Source organism: Leucoraja erinacea, chromosome 21 (assembly GCF_028641065.1).
Source record: "Leucoraja erinacea ecotype New England chromosome 21, Leri_hhj_1, whole genome shotgun sequence".
Classification (NCBI taxonomy): domain Eukaryota; kingdom Metazoa; phylum Chordata; class Chondrichthyes; order Rajiformes; family Rajidae; genus Leucoraja; species Leucoraja erinaceus.
This window is the reverse complement of record NC_073397.1, coordinates 7955130-7978786: the sequence shown is the minus strand read 5'-3', so window position 1 is coordinate 7978786 and position 23657 is coordinate 7955130. Positions and strand designations below refer to the sequence as shown.

General features: G+C 42.3%; 1 protein-coding gene across 1 annotated transcript in view; it reads left to right on the top strand.

Annotated features, from left to right (window-relative positions):
• pigt (phosphatidylinositol glycan anchor biosynthesis, class T) overlaps positions 1–23172 on the top strand; it is a 28785-nt gene extending 5613 nt beyond the window's left edge. The window contains exons 4-12 of the mRNA XM_055652035.1: positions 2612–2712; positions 5076–5162; positions 7377–7464; positions 9508–9605; positions 10269–10437; positions 11373–11573; positions 15718–15883; positions 18889–18972; positions 21945–23172. Coding sequence (XP_055508010.1) covers positions 2612–2712; positions 5076–5162; positions 7377–7464; positions 9508–9605; positions 10269–10437; positions 11373–11573; positions 15718–15883; positions 18889–18972; positions 21945–22194 — 1244 coding nt within the window. The 3' untranslated portion in view covers positions 22195–23172. The remainder of the gene's footprint in view (positions 1–2611; positions 2713–5075; positions 5163–7376; positions 7465–9507; positions 9606–10268; positions 10438–11372; positions 11574–15717; positions 15884–18888; positions 18973–21944) is intronic.
• Positions 23173–23657: the final 485 nt, after the last annotated feature.

The following is a 23657-nucleotide window of genomic DNA, read 5'->3' as shown; positions in this document are numbered from 1 at the left end:
TCCCCCCTCTCTCCCCCCCCCCCTCCCCCCTCCCCCCCCCCTCCCCCCCCCCCCCTCCCCCCTCCCCTCCTCCCCCCCCCCCCCCCCCTCTCCCCTCCCCCTCTCCTCCCCCCGCCCTCCCCCCCTCCCTCTCTCTGTCTCTCTCCCCCCCCCCCTCTCTATCTCTCTCCCCCCTTTCTCTCTTCCCCCCTCTCTCCCCCCCCCCCCCTCTCCCCCTCCCCCCTCCCCTCTCCCCCCCTCTCTCCCTCCTTCCCTCTCTCCCCCTCCCCCCCCCCCCCCCCCCCCCCCCCCCCCCCCCCCCCCCCCCCCCCCCCCTCCCCCCTCCCCCCACCCCCCCCCCCCCCCCCCCCCCCCCCCCCTCCCCCCACCTACAGTGACCCCCTCCTCTCCCTCCCCCCCCACTCCCCATCCCCCCCCCCTCTTCCCCCCTCTCCCCCTCTCCCTCACTCCCCCCCCTCCTTCCCTCTCCCCCCTCTCCACCCCCCCCCCCCCCCGCTCTCCCCCCCCCCTCTCCCCCACCCTTCCTCCCCCGCCTACTCCCTCCCTCCCTCCCCAATCTCTCCTGGACCCTCCTCTCCCTTTCCCCTCCCTCCCCTCTTCTCTCCCCACCCCGTCTCCCTCGCCCCCCCCGCCTGTGAGTGTGATGCCGCAGCCCCCCTTCCCCATTAGCCTTCCTAATTACTTGCTCTACCTGCATGCCATCATTTTCTGTCATGCATTAGGGCCTCCTGTTCTCTCTGTAATACAATATTTTGTAGTCTCATTCCATTTAAATAATGTTAGTAATAAAAATAATAATCAACTTTTTTATTTCAAAGTGTATAACATATTTTCCCATCCACTTAAACTGGTATGGAACCAGCAGTAAATTGGAAAATGTGGCTCATGCTTTAAAAAAGGCAATGGAGAAAGATTTGAGGGAGGGAAAAGGTTAGAATTATGTATAACAATGTTTAGGAAAAGAGCAGTCATTTGGATAAAGATAGTATGTTATCAAAATGGATCAAATTTAAATGATAGCAGCATAACAATATATTAACAAAGAGTCTAATCTGGAGGAAATTAATGGAAGATCAAAAATGATGATATTTTATCTCAGTGCAAGAGGTATTGGTAAGAGACTGGATAATTATGGGCACAAGTAATATAAATGGGTTTTAATTTATTGTCATTGCAAGAGGACCGAGGGTTGGGAACTAAGAATGCCAGGATGTGAAATATTCTGAAAAGATTGGAATAATTTTGGGTGGATGTAATCATGATTCCAAATAAATTATCACGAGGAATAGGAATACTTTATTGTCACATGTGACTGGGCACAGTGACATTCTTTGCTGGCATACACAATGTATACAAATAGCAGCCACCTACAGCGCTGATAAAGTTACGAAGCACGCCGGCTCCTCCTTTTGTTCCTCCCCCCCCCCCCCACCACTGCGGATTCCCTACACCAAAAAGATCATGAAGTAGGGAAAAGAGAAAATAAGGGGCAGAAAATAATGGGATATTTCACAGCTTTCCAAATAATAATGATATATGACTAGTATATCAACAAATGAATAATGAAAAATTGTGACAAAGATAATGAAGTAACGTCAAAGGTTTTTTAAATTTGTGAATATCGACTGAATCAACTGGACTTAAATACTGCAATCACATTCCTGGAATATATGTGAGAACCAAGAAGTAAACTGGATATATCGGGCATCTAGGGGAATTGAAGGATGTGATGATGAGGCAAGAAATGGAGTTGAGATTGTTGAATAGTAGAACAAACTTGAGTGGCCTGCATCTGTCACTGTTCCTTGTTGTCCTGCAGCTAAAAGCCACAAGGAAGGTAAACTAGCTTCAATGTTTTCCCCTTAATTTATCTTCTTAATTACGGTACTTGCAATACCTACATGTTTCCCTTTGTCAATTTACAAGAGTCTACATGTCTCTCTGAATAAGAAAGTTTACCAGTGTTTTTCTTTTCTAAAACAAATATTCTTACCATAGTGGATAATTTCACACATTGAATCAACATACTGTTTCTGCCACTTTATCCCATTTGTGGAACTGGTATAAATACCCCTGGCATTCATCTCAAAGTTTGCTTTTCTATTGAGCTCTGCATTAGCTTACACTTACTCTCCACTTTTAAAGCCATTGATTAGATTGTAAATAGTTGAGGTCTAATGATATCGCCTTACAATATTCTTTTGTTTACAGCCTGCCAACCCTCAAGTGATTTATTTATTCCCAGATTTTGTCTTCTTTGGTTAACCAGTTCTCTTGACATGCTGATATGTTACTCCCAATCCCACAAATCCATGCCTTTTGTAGATTGCCTGATGACATTTTAAAATACTGTCAGGTAATTACAGTTCATCATGAATGTTGGTAAAATCCTTAAAAAAAAGATTTTCAAACTACAGTGAATGATTATGCTTTGATTTTTTATTAATTCCCTGTTACTAGTCATCTAAATTCAAGCTAACCAAGTGTAATTCTGTACCAGCTGAGATATGCTAAGATAAAATAATGGTCTCACTCCACTGCCATCTTCTATCTCACCTGCTTTGCATCTTATGCTGTTCATGTCATTGTAAGTTGCTTTATTTCCCAACAGAAACCAACCATAACTATTTAAGATATGCAACACTGCCGAGAGAGATTGTGTGCACTGAAAATCTTACTCCGTGGAAAAAACTCCTGCCCTGTGGTTCAAAGGTAAATCTTGTTAGAGTGAAAATAATCAGTAACATTGAAGATACTGAAAATATAATATGACTAACGAAATCCAGATGCAGGAAGTATTAGCAATAACTAAATTTTAGAATAAAAAGTGGATTTATATGTATACCAATGGGACTAATCTGAGGTAGAAAAAACATAAATAATAATCATTTATTAAATTTTCTCCAAAGATGATTGTATGATAACAGAGCACCTGTCTTGTGCGAAATTTTGGTAACTAATTACCCAGAAGGAATACAGAATAGTCAGCCCAGAATTAGCAACGGCAGCATCCAAGTTCTGGAGCAGGTGGCGTGTTTTGCCTGTCGAAGATAAGTGCTGATTTGGTAGCACTGGAAGGGAGTTTTGGCAGCAGAGCTGTTTTTGGATTTGAGGATTATTTGGAATATTGCTATTGTTATAATATAGTATGAGGCTGCACATTAGGTTTAGGTTTATTATTGTCACATACCGAGGTACCGTGTGCGGACATGGCATCAAAGGGCGAGAAGCTGAACCAAAGAAGTGGAAGCCAAATAACCGAACGGAAATAAAGCTGAAACGCCAACTAACCAAAAGGATGGGATGCCTAAAAGCAAACTAACCGAAAGGCCGCTCTGCCGAAACGCCAACTCAACGAATGGCTGCATCGCCTACAAGCAAACTCACCAAATGGCTGCTCTGCCGAAAAGTCAAATAACGGACATGACGTCGCCGGAGGGGGACTTGTCAGCGATTTGTCCAGAGCCCCGCGTCCATCACATCACTGGCCGATGGAGACGGGAAGGTGGGGGTCATTTTCTCACGCAAGCCATAGGTGACTGGGCACTCTGAACCCAAGCACCAAGTTATAAACGGCCGCAGGAGCGCATCCCTCGGGACAGCCCCCACTTTCCCACGGCCACGGCCGCCATCCGCCTCGTCTCCCCCGTGTGGCCGCACTGTGATGAGCAGTGTGTCGGCAGTGCTGGGTGGAGCAGAGGTGTGGGACAGGCTGGTCCCTCCACCCACCCAGAGTCACTGACCGCGATGCACCACCATCGGACCCCAACCCCCCTACCAGGGTGATTCACCCCACCCCGGCTACGGGGACAGACGGCTTGGGGCATTGGCAGCCATAGTAAATCGCTTTTAAAACATGGGGGGGGAGGGGACACAAATTCCCTGGCGGGCCAATGACAAGTGTGCATGACAACGAACAATTTTATTTCCTCCCACTCCTCCTTCTTCCCCCCCCCCCCCCCCCCCCCCCCCCGACAACAAGAAGCACATTTTATTTATTGTTTAAACACAGTAATACAGTCTGGTTGCCTGCGTAACACACACAATCTCCCACGCTCAAAACACCAGATAATCTGTAATCTGTTTTAACCGAAGATGGACACAAAAAGCTAGAATAACTCAGCGGAACGGGTAGCATCTCTCGAGAGAATGAATGGGTGGCGTTTTGGGTCGAGACCATTCTTCAGACCTGAAGAGTTGACCATATTATGGTCACTACCTCCTAATGGCTCCTTAACCTCATTCCTTTATCAAATCCGGTTCATTACACAACACTAAATCCAGAATTGCCTTCTCCCTGGTAGGCTCCAATACAAGCTGCTCTAAGAATCCATCACGGAGGCACTCCACAAACTCCCTTTCTTGGTGTCCAGTATCAACCTGATTTTCCCAGTCTACCTGCATGTTAAAATCTCCCATAACAATCGTAGCATTACCTTTACGACATGCCAATTTTAACTCCTGATTCAACTTGCACACTATATCCACACTACTGTTTGGGGGCCTGTAGATTAGTCCCATTAGGGTATTTTTACCCTTACAATTCCTTAGTTCTATCCATACTGACTCCACATCTCCTGTTTCAATGTCACCCCTTGCAAAGGACTGAATATCATTCCCCACCAACAGAGTTACCCCACCCCCTCTGCCTACCTGTTTTTGATAGGAGGTATACCCTTGAATATTCAGTTCCCCGCCCTGTCCCTCTTGCAGCCATGTCTCTGTAATTCCCACAACATCATACTTGCCAATTTCTTTCTGAGCCTCAAGCTCGTCCACTTAAAGAAGAAGGCAGGGAATTAATGCAAAAAAAGATATAAAATATATCAATTGATGTAGATATTGAATAATAGGTCCATGTTCGGGTTGAAGTTGAAAGGATCATAATGTTTGTGTGACACATAGAGTCATACAGCACGGAAAAGGCCCAACTTGCCACAGTCTGTTAACATGTGAAATGTTAGTTTGTCCTTTCTAGTGAAACGAATTGATTAACTTGCCACCAATTTTCAATCTATTCCATTGTGTCCTTTTATGTATTTCTTGGTTTTAATAAGGAGGTATGTTGTTTTTAGGCAGGGTTGGGTGTGCTGCTGAAAGCTGAACGGTTATTTCACACCAGTTACCATTCGCAAGCTGTCCACGTCAGACCTGTTTGCCGGGTGAGTGCTAAAATCTATTTTCCATTTTATATTACTTGGCATAGCACCTTCTGAATTAAGCAGTCTTATCCAAAGATCTTAGAGCAGAGCAAGATGGGCCACTCCTGCGAAATGCAATGGGCTGACGTGCAGTACGCTACGGAGGGGATCCTGGGCATTTTTTACCGCCCATTTTAGTAATCAGAGCCGATCTGACCCGACCCGACTCGCAGTGTAATCAATGTTGCGGGGCAACAGTTTGTGTGTGTGATATAAGGTTAGATTCATAATTCTGTCAGTTCATACTTCTTGTCAAGAATAAAATTTGACTCTGGTAATTGTCTTTTTTAATGTTTTTTAAATCATTTCTTTTTAAATGGCTCACAAGCAATGTTTGAGTTGATTTTGTAGTAACCGGAACCGACCCGACTCGCAGGGTAATTGACATTGCGGGGGAAGTTTTTGTGTGTGATATAGGGTTAGATTCATAATTCTGTTAGTTCATAATTCTTGTTAAAGAATAAAATGTTTATAAACACACATACATGAATGTGATATAAATGTATATAATCATATAACACACACAATTATACTTCTTCTGATCCAATGATCTATACTTCTTCTGATCCAACTTTATTGCAGACTAGACAAGGGACATTAAATAAGAAAACATTGTAAACCTCCCCCAACTTCACACACACTCCTTATGCCCCCCGGCACTCCCTCCCTGCTACAATGTCTCCCCCCCCTCCTATGCCCCTCTCCCTGCTGCCCCGGGCCGCACACCCCCTCTCGGGCCTCCCTCTCCCCGTTGCCCCGGGCCGCACACTCCCTTTGTTTATTTTCTGGCAGTGGTAGAATTCTGGATAAACCTAGTGGTGAAAATTTGCCAGTGGCCATTAGGATTGCAGTTACATTGGGATTAGCCTTGATCTTACAGAACGGTGGGTGGGCTCAAGGGGCTGAGAGGGAGAGAGGGAGGGGTGGAGAGAGGGAGAGGAGGGAGAATGGGAGAGAGGGGGGAGATAGGGGGAGCAAGAGGGAGCGAGGGAATAAGAGGGGGAGAGATAAAAAGGGGAGAGAGGGAGGGGAAGGGAGAGAGAAGGAGGGAGTGGGAGGGAGAGTTGGAGGGAGAGGGAGCAGAGACAGACACATGAGAGCAGGTTGAAAAAACGAAGACAATGAAAGCTGTTGGAGGCAATGAAAGCTGCCTTGACACACATAACACTGTACAAGTGAGTAACAGAAGCAAGCAGATACAGTGTCGTTACATAGATCTGTTTTGCCTTGTTCTTTGTGTTGTTGGGTTTTTTCGCGGGCACATGTTAACAATAAATAGTACACAAGAAGCATTTTTGAAAATTTCAGGAAAATACCATCAAATTCCAGGAAATTTGGGATTCTATTTAAGGACATTTTGTTTTGAGGTGTGGAAGCACTGCTTTGACCTGTCCTCTTTGCCAACTACTGTATGTGATGGGTGAGAATCTTAGCCAGGCCATTACTTAGACTGTTTAAATCACCCTTAGCTCCTGAATTGCATCTTTATTTCCAAAGATGGATAGCAATTAGAATTGCGTTAGGACCTGATGGAAACCAATATCGTGTGACTAGTACCAAAATATTTTTTAAATTATTATGTGTTCCATGGAACTTTTCAACCAATTAATTTAAAACCGGTTCACACTTCGGTTGCAAATTTGCGTAATCGTAAGGGATTTTTCCTGTCTGATATTTTGTACCACTAGTATTTGAATTAATTCATCCAAGGCAGCAACATTAGATTTATTTATTTATATATTGTCACCCTGATTGCTAAGAATTCATGAAATGCTTGTCAATGTCTTCATCTGTACCACACTGAAATGCTACTTAAGATAGGTACTTGACCCAGGAGTAGGACTTGATCCTATAATGTTCTGTCTTGGAGATGAGTGTTGCCAGTGTGTGGGAAGGAACTGCAGATGCTGGTTTACACCGGAGATAGACCCAAAATACTGGAGTAACTCAGAGGGACAGGCAGCATTTCTGGACAGAAGGAATGGGTGACATTTTGGGTTGAGACCTTCCTTCAGAAGGGTCACTGAGCCACTGAAGTGTCACGTGCCACTAAGTCTGTTAACATCTGAAATGCCCTTTCTAATGAAACAAATTGATTAGTTTGCCACTGGTTTTCAATCTATCCACATTTTCCACTTTTACTGTACTGAATATATTTTCATGCTGTCTGCCTAGGATCAGCTGTGCACCAGTATCTCCTGGGAGCTGACATTGAGCCTGTCTGTCGTGTTTGACCTCCATGCTGCTGGCTCTGGAAAACGAGGTAGGCTTATTAATATGAAATTAAAGAAATGAGAAAAGGATGAACAGCAGGATCCCAGACAGGCCATTGCTTGGGGGTGTTTAACTTGTCCTATTTAACTTATCAAAAGTTTAAACAATGTAACTCAGGGAACTTAATTTCCGGTAGCACAATTGTAGGCAGTCAGAATGCGTAACACAAAAATAAATGTCAAAGGAATCGGGGTGACATGGAAATGTTTTATTCCTTGTATTGTTCAGATCTGGACATACAGCCTTACAGGGTGTGAATGCAGTTTCAATAGTAGCTTGCATAAAGTGATGGGAAAATACATTGTCCAGGGAAAGAGGCAGATAATGGGATTGATTAAATAATTTCTAAATGGCTGGCACTTCAGACGGAAGAATGGTCCCGACCTGAAACGTCATCAGTACATTCCCTCTACAGATTCTGTCTGACCTGCTAAGTTCCTCCAGTACTTTGCAAACATGCCTCCATGATATTCACCAGCCTTAACTCACCAAAGTAAAGTTGATGCATTCAACAACATTTTGGATCAACAGAATGTCACTGACTTGCCACCTACACAACATCGCTGTCTCATGCTGCAGGAGTTTCTCAATGCCTTTGTTTCTTATGGACCTGACCATTTGAAAGCTTATTTATTCAGTTCCCTGCCCCCCACTCTCTGTCATAAATTAGCTCATTTAAAACTGCTACCTCTATTGTAACTCTGACCTCAAATTATTTTCACATGTTTTCTGAGTACTTAATGGCCATCTGTACAATTGCTTCAGGTCGATCAATGCCTCCGATTAAAAAGAAAAAGCAAACTTGTGTTCAAGGTTTTCTACAGACTTGTCCCTCCTTTCACAGACCTTGTCCAACAACTCCCAATCTCTATATTACTGTAATGTTGGCATCTTATCCAGCCTGCTGTGGTGGGCGGTGCCTTTTGCTGGCATGCCCTTGGACTCTTCAGTTTTCCACCTACTGCTCGTCTGTTCAGGATTTATGGAGAAATGGCATGTAAAGAAGTCACAGATCGGAGAAGTCACAGATGAGCTATAATTTTATTAAATGGTAGAAGAGGCATGTGCTAAATGGCCTATTTCTGGTTCTAAGTGCTCTCTCTTCCTTTAAGACTACTGCTGTAACGCACAACTTTCATAAACTTTTGGGCACTGGTTCTGTAATTATTTTGCGTCTGCTTACGCCTATGTGAAATGGGATGGGAATTCAGTTTGCATTGTGGTGCTATTAAATAAATGTACGTTGATTGATAGAAATTAAAAAAAAACTTGCATGTGTAATGCTTCTTTAATAACTGTGGGTCATCCCCAAAGTGCCTTAAAGCTAATGAAGTACTTTTCCTGGAGATGACTGGCTGCCTGGATGGCGAGGGTGTATGGTTTCTTGATACTGAAGTGAGAGATTTGTTTTAATGTAGAAAACACATGATGAAAATCATAACGTTGAAGATGTTGGTATTCTGAAGTAAAATCAGAAAACACTGATAACATTCAGTCCTCACGCCTGCGGAATGTGTTTTCTCTTCTTTTATCTTAGGAAATACACCACCCAATTTGCTGATAACAGGCTTATGAAAACTCCAAATAGTTAATGACCAGACTTTATGATGTTGATTGAGAACTCCTTGCTCTCCTTTGAAATTGAGACCATGGGCATTATTTGTGTGGTCACTTAGCAGGGTTGATGAGCCTCAATTTTTAACATATTAATAGCGTGGCATGATTATAGTAGTATTAAAGAAATAATTCTCTTCTTGAAATGAACTTGCTATTCATGGGTTGTTTTTTTTTACCTCCTCTGGGCCATTGAAGCATGCATCTGGTGTTCTGATCATGAACCAGCAAATCTCAGCTATGTCATATAACTGTCATATATTAAATAATAGAAGTTATAATGGTGCATTTATTCTCATTCACTATACTTACATGCTCCTGAGTACATGTGCACAAAAGGCACACAAACAAACTCGTAAAGATAATTGAGGCCATGTGTCACTGAGAATTACTTCCTTACTCTGTTCATATTTTATAGAATGGTCATTGTTTAAGATGTTTTCACGAACACTGACGGAGGTGTGTCCTCTGGCATCACAAAGTACAATTTACGTGGACGTCACGGGCAAAGAGAAGGTACTGTGCTAACTGAGACCCAGGTTTTACATCCCTTGCATTGTTTTACCAAGGAGCTTTTAAAGGGTGGGTTGCACTGGGTGTGATTCCCATATCTGTTGAAGACATATTTATTCTGCGGTGGCAGCTGTTGGATGGGGGAAAAATTGTGATTTTAAGAGAGAGTCGCTGATACCTTGTGCCATTGATGACAATAGTGGTGTTTCTCATACCTACTCTTTCAACTCTGGAAAAGACCTGCATTTATATTGCCCATTTATGTCTCCTTCAGAACTTCCTTCTTGCCAATTATGTATTTTTGAAGTCACGTAAATTTGGGCAAGCTGCAAATGACAAATTGACAATGACCTGATGATTTATGTTATGGATGTTGGTTGAGGGATATATTTTAGAGGGAAAACCTGCCTTCACATTCTTGAATCATGACTTGAAATATTTTAGATGCGTCTAAGGGGGTGGCTGAATATTTGGTTAGATTTTGTGAATGGTGGTAATTCTGATAGTGCAGCACGCTTTGGGCTATTGGAATAGATTTTAATTTCAAGAGCGATGATGCAAATTCAAAATACAGCAAAGGAAATGGTTTTCTAACTAAATAGTTATTCTGTGCACTAGAGGCATTACAAATGGTCTTCAAAAGCAAATGTTCTTTCAACTTTTTAGATTAATGACACCTATGAACTGATGCCACCGGTACCCATATGGCTTAATGCAACAGTACATGGTCAGAAGAGACTTTATGCTGTGTACAACTTGATGAATCCTGAGCTTTACAGCGCATCGTCACACTCCTTGAATGTAGTCTTAAAATGGAAACCATCCAAACAGTTTGGTAAGTTATACTGTTATACATTGGAATCTCTGTCTATATAGAGTAAGTAGAAGAGCTCAAGCCTTAAATTGGAGACACAAGAGACTGCTGCCTACCATTGAGTTCCTCTTAATCTGACGTAACAATACTGGAACTGACTTTGAATAGCAAGTACAGGAATCATGAAGGTATTTGTAGTTATTGGGGGACGTCTACCTTCAAATTCAGGAGAATTTGGACTGACATGGTTGGTACAGACTTAATATACAGATACTAATTAAAGATACTAAGACTTCTGAAGAAGGTTCCCAACTCGAAACGTCACCTATTCCTTTTTTCCAGAGATGCAGTCTGACCTGCTGAGTTAGTCCAGCTTTTTGTGTCTATCTTTGGTTTAAACCAGCATCTGCAGTTCCTTCCAACAGCATTTCTATTTCCTTTTTGTTCTTTCCTAGTATTTACTGACATATTCTCCTGAATTTGAAGGTAGACATCCCCCAATATCTACAAATACCTTGTGAAGAAGGTCCTTGACCCGAAACATCACCTATTCCTTTTCAGCAGAGATGCTGTCTGACCCGCTGAGTTACTCCAGCTTTTGTGTCTATCTTCAAAGAAAAATGCTGCACCACGAATGAATGGCCCAGAATGATAGAGATGTGAACCTCTCTTCATTGCCCAGTTTCACCCGAGTGATCATAGCAAGGTTGTATATGTAGGGGGATGGAACAATCAGAGACACATGGCCAATATGGACGAAACAGAAATAGAATTATTGGAAATAATCAAATGATACGATAAATTCTGCTTGGATTGACTTCGGGCTTGGCTGTCAGGAAATCATGTTGAATATATCATCCTTTGTGGTAAGCATCTAGATCTATCTTTAGGTTGCTCTAAAGAGCCTTCCAACAATTATGTCCAAGTACTAACTATTACTTCTGATTTATTTGAAGCGGTCCCTGAAGTGCCTGTCTTCCACGCAGAGAGATATGTGAGTGGCTTTGGCCTTTGGACAGGAAAGATCAACACCCTGATCTACAATTATCACCCCTACCGATCATTCCCAGTGCTGATGATGGAGGTTGTACCATGGTACCTCCGGCTCTATGTCCACACACTCACCATCAACACAAAGGGCAAGGAAAACAAACCAAGTAAGTAATTTCTCCCCCCCCCCCCCCATCTCTTTCTTCCTACCTTCTCTAGTGCACCCTTCCCTCTGTCTTGCCCTTCTCGTCTCCCCCCACACCTCTCTTTCTTTCTCCCTCCCCATCATATTTTATCTAGTCTTCCTTCTTTTCATGACAGTGATTAAAGCAGCAGGTATGTACAAAAGGTAATGAAATGGCCTGCAGAAAACTCCTATGCATGTGCGTTACAAATGTCATCAGATTGAACGTGGTAGTTCTTTCCTCAGCAAACCACAGACTGCTTCATTATTGTAGAAGTAAATTAATTTTGCAATCAATAGGGAACAACTGCGCTTATGATGTATTGGAGTTGGGGTCTGATGATTGGGGTGATGTATTCAAAGGTAACTGGGCCAAAGACAGTGTCTTGGAGCTGAGATGATTCTCTTCAATTGTCTCAACCATTTTCCTTTGACCAAGGTATGACAAAATTGGAGTGTTTTCCCTCGATTCTGATTGACTTTGATTTTATAAGGCTTCTCATTGCCTCCCTTGGTCAAAAGCTACCTTGATGTGAACAGCAGGCGGTCACTATTGGCGTCTAAAATTTGACTCTCTTATGTAGATTTGCAGATTTGGAACCAAATGTCTTGATATTATCTAAACCAAGCAGTTGAGAATGGATTCTTAAATGCAAGGGCTATGATCCACTGCAGCTGGAGTTCAAAACAAATGGAGGGTTGCTCTTCATTCATTATCGACCGAGTAGAATTATAAAGGAAAGTGTTCCCCTGAGAGAAGGCAGGTACGGGATACTGAGTTGGATGATCAGCCATGATCATATTGAATGGCGGTGCAGTCTCGAAGGGCCGAATGGCCTACTCCTGCACCTAATTTCTATGTTTCTATGTTCTGGGGGAATCTTAATACAAGCGCAATAGAGTGAATATCTGCATCTCATTCCTAATCTCGTATATTTATAGTTGTGTTACATGGAAGTCTTCAATGTAGTGCTCTGGTGCAAGGAAAGGTTGTACCACCATGAACAGCCACTTGGTGGTACTGCAACTCAGGGATACGCAGCTATTACCAAAGAGGAGAAAAGTGTATTCAAAATGTATTCTTCAAGTCCATTAACTCCCCTATCCACACATCTGATTTGATTTTGATTAGCCATCAAAACCTCCCTTGATTAACCCACTTAATAAATTATTCTCACTGTTCTGGTAAATATTTGTCCATATCTGCACATAATTAAAATTCTGATCTTGTCATCTTCCAGTTTGGTGGTTTTTCTATTTGCGCAAAAATGTTTCGCAATAGCGCTACGATTTTTCGCCAGTTCACTCACCATTCTCCTGTGCTGCGAGTGCACCATGTTTCGTTCCGATCGGTTGAATGTCGTAAATGTTAGCGAGGTTTACAAATCTTAAAAACCGCACGTGTGCAGATCGATCTCCTCCTGCCAGTCAGCCCCGCGCAGATTAGTCTCTTCCCCTGATAATTCCCCTGTCACTCCCTAGAACGGTCCGCCCCTTCCTGCGCCATCGAGTCTTTACCGGACTTTCGTAGGAACTAGAAGCAGCCCATCCCCAAGCAGCAGCCCAGCCCGGAGACGGAGACCCAGCCCAGCCCGGAATCGGAGATGTCGCCAAACGGAAAGCGGAGACTGACCCCGGCGGAGGAGAACGACCAGAGACCAGTGCCCGCTTTGAGTCACCGTCGCACCACAAATTCCAGCCACTACCCCTCTGGTTCCCCCTCCCAGTGATGCTCCCCCTTCTCCCCCATGGCTCTTCCCCGTCTTTTGTCTGAGCTCACCCCCACAACTCCGGCCCGCCCACACACCCCTCTCCCCCCACACACCCATCATCCCGCCCACACACCCCCCTTCCCCCCCCCCCCCCCAACCCCCCCCCCCCACACACCCCCCCCCCCACACACACACATCCCCGCGCCCACACCCCCCCACTCACACCACACCGCCCCCACACACACACCCCTGTGCCCACACCCCCCCCCCGCCAACCCCCACACCCCCCCACACACACGGCCCCACCCCACACACACACACCCTCCCCCACACACACACACTCCTCCCCCACACACCTCCCCTGCCCACACCCCCACAACCCCTCCTGCCGCCCCTTGTCAGATGCTCTCACATGGTATTTGCAGAGGCTTCTGTCCTTGACCTAGATAGTATAGATTATGTAATTGTGAGGAGATATTGAGGAAACCATTGCAAGTTGTAATAGCAGAACTTGTGCTTCCTTGATAAGTTTAGAAATGGGGTTATTAGTTGACGATTGCGCAAAGATCAACTCTGTTTGCATCCCATAACAAATAAGCCATCCATGCCTACCTGATAGCAATCGGGTAGATGCAGCAAGTGAAAGTCAAGCAATGGCTACTGCATAGGTACCCTAGATATCCAGTGGCATTGCCATTGCTGAGTCCCCCACCTTCAATATCCTGTGGGGAGTTTCACCAGTGATCAGAAAATCATTTGGACCAGGCAAATAAATATCGTTGCCAACAGAATAGATCATAAGCTGAGTATCTTGCAGTGAGTGATTCACCTCTACAAATTTCGAAGCTTCTCCGCCATCTACAAGCCACAAGTCAGAAATGTGATGGAATACTCTACACTGCCTTGGATTAGCGTAGCTTTGACAACATTCGAAAAACTCAATATCATCAAAGCAGCCTACGTAATTGGCCGTCCATCCACCATCCTCAATATTCAATTTCCCCAATACCACTCTGATATTGTCCCATTCCTTATGAATGAAACCATTTTAGCCCATTGACTATGTTGTTACACAAAGCAATCCTATTTCTCATCCCTTTTCTTTATAGTTTACCTATTCCATGTTCACTGGTGCCAAGCAGTGTAAGTAACCTATCCTCCCCCCTAAATCCTGGAGCTCCTTACTCAACAGTGTTATAGAATGCTTTCATGGGAAGGACGGTGATGTTTCAAGTAGATGACTTACCATCACTTTAAGGATTGGCAACAAATACTGGCTTTTCCAGTTATGGCCAGATCCTGAAAATAAATAAATTAAAGAAAAATCCTATAGAAGGAGCAGATGCTTAATGTAATAGGTAATAGAATGTAACAATCTGTGAATATAATAGATCAGCCATTTGCACTGGATGATGGAGACACAAGTGATTGCAGATGCTGGATTCTCGAGTCGGGGTCTCAACCTGAAACCCTCCACAGTTGCTGCTTGAACTGCTGACTTCCTCCAGCAGCTTGATGATGTTGACCCTTTTGAATATTATTGCAGCTGCACTCATCCACGCAAGCAGTACACATTATTACATAGACACACAGAAACATAGAAAATAGGTGCAGGAGTAGGCCATTCGGCCCTTCGAGCCTGCACTGCCATTCAATATGATCATGGCTGATCATCCAACTCAGTATCCCGTACCTGCCTTGGCTTACAATCATGGCTTGTACATTATAGGTTGTGGAAAGGCTTTGGAGGGAAGAGGTGAACCATTAAGCGTATGAATATTCGTGTGGCCACAACTAGCAATCTAAGTTATTAGAGTCAATGGAGAACCAAGCATCACGTACAATTGTATTCAACACTTCCCATTGTCTCCCTGGGGGAGGGGGGGGGTCATCTATTAATATGCTACCCATGAGAACTTCTTTTGATTTCTAAATTTCAACTTTTTTCTTGCTTCTCTTCATTTTCGCTTTGCTATTGTAGGACGGTTTGTACAGAACTTTGTCATCTATGTATCATATATCATTGTCGCCATCCTCCTAGAAGGCAGGAAGTTTCCTCAAGCAAGTTCTTCACCTTTTAGTCTGTATTGCCTGATTCCCATTCACCTTCTAACTTCTTCCAGCTCCTGAGCTTGATGCAATTAGATTACCTAATGTTGTAATTTAACATTATGACCAGTAGATGGCCTGGCCAGTTTTGTTACCATTTTAAAATATCTTTTTTTGAGTTGTCAAGCTACTACTGTGCTGTGAGATTCCCATTGGTTTCACTGTCTGCAATATCCTGTAGATTGCTAGTATACATTGGATTTCATAAATCATTTATTGAACATACGTTATTAGATTACAGCATTATTGTTTGTGAAATCGCAGCATTTGGTAGCATTTTATAATTCCTGGTATGTTTGATGATAGGTTACATTCATTATCAGCCAGCCAAAGATCGAGAATGCCCCCATCTACTGGAGATGCTAATTCAGTTGCCAGCCAACTCCATCACGAAGATCAGCATCGAGTTTGAGAGAGCTCTATTAAAATGGACGGAGTATCCTCCTGATCCCAATCATGGCTTCTACGTTGGGTAAGGAGGTGGAATGGCCTTGGAGCCACAAAAGATGTGGATGCTAGGAGAGGGTACAAAAGTAATAATGAGAATTGTGTGGAAGGTTTGGAGGACATGTGATAATGTTCAAATTAAAGATGGGGAGAAACTGTTCTAATTGTGGAAGGGCCAAGATTTAAGATGATTAGCAAAATACAGTGCATTCAGAAAGTTTTACAGACCCATTCTCTTTTTCCACATTTTGTTATGTTACAGCCTTATTTTAAAATGGATTAAATTCATTTTTTTAAATCATCAATCTACCCACAATACCCCAGAATGAAGGTGTCTAGAAATTTTTGCAAAGTAATTAAAAATAAATCACTGAAATATCACATTTACTTAAGTTATGACACTCAAATTTGAGCTTAGGTCAATCCTGTTTCCATTGATTATCCTTGAGATGTTTCTACAACTTGATTGGAGTCCACCAGAGGTAAATTAAATTGATTGTACATGATTTTGAAAGGCACACACCTGCCTGTATAAGGTCCTACAGTTGACAGTGCATGTTAGAGCAAAAACAAAGCCATGAAGACGAAAGAATTGTCCGTAGACATCCGAGAGAGGATTGTGTCGAGACACAGATCTGAGGAAGGGTATTAAATAAATTCTGCAGCATAGCAGGTCCCGAAGAGCACAGTGGCCTCTGTCATTCTTAAATCAAAGAACTTTGGAACAACTGGGAACCTACATAGAGCTGGCAGCCCAGCCAAACTGAGCATTCAGGGGAGAAGGGCCTTCGTCAGGGAGGTGACCAAGAACCCAATGGTCACTCTGAAAGAGCTCCAGAGTTCCTTTGGGGAGATGGGGCAATCTTCCTGAAGGATAACTATATCAGCAGCACTCCACCAATTAGGCCATTATGGTAGAGTGGCCAGACGGAAGCCACTCCTCAGTAAAAGGCACATGACAGCCCGCTTGGAGGCACCTAAAGGAGATTCTCTGGTCTGATGAAACCAAGATTGAACTCTTTGGCCTGAATGGCAAGCGTCACTTCTGGAGGAAACCAGGCACCGCTCATCACCTGGCCAATACCATACCTACGCTGAAGCATGGTGGTGGCAGCATCATGCTGTGGGGATGTTTTTCAGCGGCAGGAACTGGGAGACTAGTCAGGATCGAGGGAAAGATGAACAGAGCAAAGTACAGAGAGATCCTTGATAAAAACCTGCTCCAGAGCATTCTGGACCTCAGACTGGGGTGGAGGTTCACCTTCCAACAGGGCAACAGCCCTAAACACACAGCCAAGACAACGCAGGAATGGCTTTGTGACAAGTCGGAATGTCGAGTGGCCCAGCCAGAGCCCGGACTTGAACCCGATCGAACATCTCTGCTGTGTATCGATGCTCCTTAACGAACCTGACAGAGCTTGAGAGGATCTGCAGAGAAGAATGGAAGAAATTACCCAAATACAGGTGTGCCAAGCTTGTAGTGTCATACCCAATAAGACTTGAGGCTGTAATCGCTGCCAAAGGTGCCTCGACAAAGTACTGAGTAAGGGGGTAGTCTGAAGAAGTGTTTCGGCCCGAAACTTTTTCCATCTCCATAGATGCTGCTGCACCCGCTGAGTTTCTCCAGCTTTTTTGTGTACCTATTGATTAAAGGGTCTGAATACTTATGTAAATGCGATATTTCAGTTATTTCTTTTTAATTACTTTGCAAAATTTTCTAAACACCTGTTTTCGCTTTTTTATTATGAGGTATTGGGTGTAGATTGATGATTAAAAAAAATGAATTTAATCCATTTTAGAATAAGGCTGTAACGTAACAAAATGTGGAAAAGGTGAAGTATTCTGAAAACTTTCTGAATGCACTGTAACCAAGTGTTAGCATCCAAAAGGCACTGAATCTGATGGAGACAGCTTTGTTTGGGACTTTCATACTGGAGCAGTACTAAAAAATTGTGGGAATGGTGAGGAAAGGGCAGGTTGGTAAACCACCTTTCTATGTTTCGGTGAAATTCAATTGGCAAAGAACCATCTTAGACCCAAGGGGACAAATGTCCTTCTGTGCTATGAATATTGTTTCATAGTTTGCATTTGCATTCAGGGTATCATTTCAAAAAGTATTTTGGGAACGGAAAGGAATGAAACAGGATGGTGAAATTGAAATGCAAATTCCCAGAGCTACGTCCAAAATATGGAAGTCATCCCCTTTGGGTTGTTGGACAAAAAATAGGAGTAAATTTAAAAAAAAAAGAAAATACTGGGAATACTCAAAAGATCAGGTCTGATATGTGCAGAGAGAAACAGATGAAACATTTTGGTTCATGGTCTTTCAGTTCAGATCCTGCGTGATCTGTTGAGCATTGTGTTTTTTTCCCTCCCAGAGTACCAGCAACTGCAGTTTTATTTTTTTAATAGAATATTTAGTTAATAGTGAGAGACTGGGTTTGCAGAGAACTAACGGATTTGGGTATCCTTGCACACAGATTGCTGAAAAAAGGAACATTAGAGCTTAATAGAATGAAAAATGAAAAAAAACTGCAAATGCTGGAAATCCGAAATAAAACCTGAACATCCCAGAAACATTTAGCAGTTCAGATAGGATCTGTAGAAAGAGACATTAAGGTAATACTTAAAGTTGAAAATCCTTCATGACAACTAGGAAAGAGAAAATAGATCAGATTTAAAGAGCAGAGGGAGTGGACGAGGAATGGACAGGATAAAAAATAAATAGCTGCTTCTGTTGGGAATATCTTGGTTTGGCTACATCTGAAGTGTCCGAGAAGTCAGGCATTTCACCTTTTGGATTAATGCTCATAAAGTACAATCATTTTATTCATCTCTCATTGGCATGAGGAGTTTGACTAAATGATTGGAATTTGTGGTTCTTGTGTCGATATGTCAAATGGTGACTTTGGTGTCACCAGCCAGTATATTAGCTAAGCACAGTGGTCATGCTGCTGAAATACCTTTATGGGAGATGTGTTAATAGAGAAGCATTGTGTTTGATGTATGTTTCCTTCCTTTTATTTACAGCTCTTCTGTTCTGAGCGCACTGGTACCAAGCAGTGTAACTATGGAAACTAACAACACTAAACCCATGCCTCTTTTTAACAGACTGTAAGTATGAGTGATCTGTGTCATTTTAGATCTACGTGCTTATTTCCTTGCAAGAAAGATCTCATGCTCTTGTTTAGATTTTTTTAAATCTCAAAGCAGTCAAGAGTTAAAAGCAATAGTAGTATCGCTGTTTGGTGGAGCATATAGAAGGGTTGCATTGAATATGGTGGTGGTGCTCACTGTGGAACTCCCAGATTTCTCCCATATATAGTAGATGCTGGTTGGTTAATTGGTAGTTCTGAACTAATGTAGTGTAATGTTAAATTAATTAGGTTGAATAATGCTTAATGTGTGAGAGGGATACATAATAAAGGAATAGAAAATAAATAGAAACATAAAAGGAGGTGCAGACACTTAAAGCTTCACACCACCAGATTCAGAAACAACTACTTTCCTACAACTATCAGGTTCTTGAACCAAACTGCACAATTCTAATCCTGCCTCAACACCAGAACACTATATTTCACCTCTTGCACCACTATGGAATTGTTTTTTCTCCCCAATTGTGTTTTACACGAGAGTTTTGTCTTTTTGTACATTTTTCTTTATGCTAGAAATGTGAATGTTATGCATAAGTTATGCATAATTTGTTTTAGTGTGCGTTGAGTCTATACGCCTGCGATGCTACTGCAAACAAGATTTTCATTGTACCGGTACCTCCTCGTACTTATGCATATGAAATTAAACTAAATTTAACTTGAATTGTCTTCTGCAAACTAGCATGGATCCATTGATTGGCTTCCTCCTGTTCAGCTGTAATATAAGACATTAGGGAACATTGAATACAGGGGTAACGTACATATTCTTCTCCACAGAAGTTTCAAAGTCCAGTGCTGTCACAAACTTGAGCCAGCAAGTGCTGCCTATGGTGTTGATTGAGGTTGCAATGCATTAGTAGACTCCCCAAGGGAAGAACCTTTGCAGCCTCCTCAGCTCTCAGCCTGCAAACTCTGATCTGTGTGTGTTCCCCATTGACATCAGTGAGGAGAAACAATCATTGGGTGAATGGAAAGCAGACCATGTCAAAAGCAAGCTGTTGGAAATATTCAGCAGGCCAGGCAGTATTTGGAGAAGGAGATAGACACAAAATGCTGGACTGACTCAAGTAGACGATGATCAAGGAAATGTACAATGGTTTTTTGTTGGCTGAGGGGAAGGTGACAACGAGGCATAGAAGCAGTAAATTAATCAGGAGGACAGTGAAACTAGTAGAAGGACTAGGGGTTGGGAAGGACAGAGAGAGAGAGAAGGCAAGCAAGGGTTACTTGAAGTTAGCGAAATCAATATTCGTACAGCTGGGTTGTAAGCTGCTCAAGCGAAATATGAGGTGCTGTTCCTCCAATATGCGTTTGGCCTCACTCTGAGACTGGAGGAAGTCCAGGACAGAAAGGTCAGTGTGGGAGGGGGAGTTAAAGTGTTTACCAGGCAATCGCGTGTGCCCAGGCAGACTGAGCAAAAGTGTTCAGTGAAACGATCGCCCACACTAATATACAATAGTGTATAGGCATGGCATTCTAACCTTAGAAACAGTATTAAGGATATGCTTAAAAAGCCAGAGGTAACTAAATAGTTAATAACTATAAATCATACAAAAGTGCTTAATACCGTATGACAATTAAAAAGAGTTATATGACCAAATAGATAAGAGCTTCAAGGATAATATGAAAAGGGGCTTCTATGGAAATGACAACGTTAATGCACAATGTTTTTACAGTTATATTAGGGAATTATATAATGTGAGCTCCTTGGAAACTGGTAATAGTTATGTAATGGAAAAAGAGCATTGTTCATGTAAAGCAACTTTGGATTAATATTTATTGTATTTGAAGAGAGATCATGGTGGGTTATCTAAGGAAAGTAACAGTGATATGGTCTTGGCACAGCTAATGCAAGTAAATGAATCATAAACAAATATGCGTCAATAGGTGCCAGTTCCCAGGTTTTTAAAGGAATTAGATATCAAATTATATTTTTTGGAAAGTTCTCCTGATTCAAAAACCATTGTGCCAGATTGGAAAATTAGACACTCTATCCAGAATAAAGAATGAGATAAACAGGGAATTGTAAATATTTGAGCCTCATGTGTTCTGTTCAGAGTTGATAGAGACTATATTTAAGGATGGGTTATTTAGCACTGATCAGAAAGAATAGGTTGTGTCTGATGATTAAACATGAGGTGGGGAATGTCTATATATACTGCTTGGCCACAAAGAGATTTGATAAAATTCCTTGGATTTTGTTAGTTAAAGTTGAAGCTCATAGAACTGAGGTTATTGGCACAGTAAGTTCGCTTAGCAGCAGATCAGTTAATGGGATGTTGTCTAGTTGATTAGTTTAGATAAGCAAATATGGACTAGCAGGATCATTGACAGGTATAAAAAGTAATCAAACAGCTAATGGAAACTCTATCTGGATTATAACATGAGTTTGGAGTCGTGCTAAAGCTAGAGAGCTTTAAGAAGATGAATTTAATCATTTGTGGGCACCACAAGTTCAGGAGGATGTGTTAGCCTTGGAAGGGGTGCAGTGAACACACAAGAATGATACTTGAACTCCAAACATTAAATGTAAGATGACGCAAACTTGGTAATGTTCCCAGAAACTACCAAGAGAAAACCAAGGGTGATGTGTTCATAAATGACAGGGTAGATTATAGAAAATGATTTGTGATATTTATTTGCACGGATATCTCCAAAGTTTAGAGCCAAGAGTAAAGTTAGGAAACCCATCTCCAAGCATGTAATGGTAGAAGTTTGGTGTATACGGAATTGGGTCACAGGCCGGCAATGTTTAGTTTAGTTTAGACATAATGATATCAATGAAAATCAGAGTAGATCCTGAGCTAAACAATTTCCTATGTTCTTGTGTGAAGGGTACTGCAAATTCAGATGAGAATAAGTGTGGATATTCATCTTTTGTGAAAGAGGCACGGAATTCATTTTGTGACCAATGAAATATTTATTTTGTTGCAGGTTTCCATTCAATGATCCCTCGGTTTATTTTGTCAGACTTTACACCGAGGCCTTGCTGGTAAATTTACCCACACCTGATTTCAGCATGCCCTACAATGTCATCTGCCTGACCTGCACTGTGGTAGCAGTTGGTTATGGCTCCTTCTACAACCTGCTCACAAGGACCTTCCATATCGCTGAGCCCACTGGTGGGGTAGCAAAGAAGATTGCTAACGTAATCCGTAGACTGCGTGGGGTGCCGCCCATCTGAAGTTGCCACATTTATGAAAGCGGGTGTGGGGAAAAGCACCAAAATGGGTGACTCCTCCCAAATTGGGTTAACTGCATTTCATTGCTACATTAGTTTCTCATGCTCTTTGTTGAAATTATTTCAGTACTGTGAAGCTTTGATGTGCTATACAACTACTGTATTCACCAGGTCAGGCACATTGAACTATTTGTTGTAATTACATTGTGGGGGGGAGTTTGGAGGGGGTGTATTGAACTGCCTTTTGTTTAGTATGGTGGGGGACAAACATTGGTAAGGCTGATAAGCTACAATATATGGAGCCTATACATTGTAAGGAGATATATCTGGTGTCATATGCTAGAGACTCTTACTTAGATCTTTGTACACCACATCTTCTTTAGATCCATTTAGTCATTTTGTGGGGGGATAATTTTTATAAATGAACACCAACATAAAATTAGTCAGGTTGATGAAGAGGGGATACTTTTAACATCCAGGTGTTCACTATCCAATAGTTTGGGTGCCTCATTGCGCTGCTGAGGTTTATTCCTGTAGCCCCATTTTGTACTAACAACTTCACTGTGGTTTGCATCGTCATCCGGGCAACCTAACAACAGACATCTTTTTAGAGCTCATCGTAAGTTATATTGGAAATACCGGCTCGAGTCTTTGCAATGGAGCTTGCAACAAGCATTTGACTCAAAGCAGCAGTTGCAAGGATCCTCTGTTCAGTGACTTCAAGAAAATAACGAAAGGAGTAAGTGATAACATTTAAAGCTTTGGTTTGATATTTTCAATGGTAATAAGCTTTAGCCAGCATGATTTTGTAGTGGTTATCTTGTTTTTAAACTACCATTTGCATGACTCGTTCCACTTCATTCTTGAGACTCTCTTCTGAACAGCAAGATTGTTTTCTTCAACCTACAGTCCTCATCTCCAGCCAGGATTAGATATGGTCTTGACGGATCACATCCTATAGCCTGAGCAAAAAAACAAACAGAGTCTCAACCCGATACGTAGTTTGATGTTTGTCTATTCCCTCCACAAAAGCTACCTGAACTGCTGTATACTTGCAGCACTGTGTTCTTTTCAGTGCTCAGTCTCTTTGTGTCCGCAGGTTCCCAACCTTTTTTGTGCCCCACCTAATCACCTCTCCTGATAGTTTAATGTGTTTCAGAAGAAAAAACGCCAATACCTTGAATAACCACAATAAAGACCTTTTTTACACCCCAAAAAAATATTTACTCAAAATAACATCTGAAACACAATGATGGAAAATCTTTGTCACCATGTTTTGTGTAGGGCGTACGCCCCACATTGGGAACCACTGGTCTACATCCTTAGTTTAATGTGTTTGAAAATCCTGAATCCAGTCTTCACCCTGACACAATGTAACTTTGTCACCATGTTTTGTGTAGGATCCTCCTCAGATGTGGCACCTGTCTCTATGATCAACTCTACGCCCTATATATATATATATATAT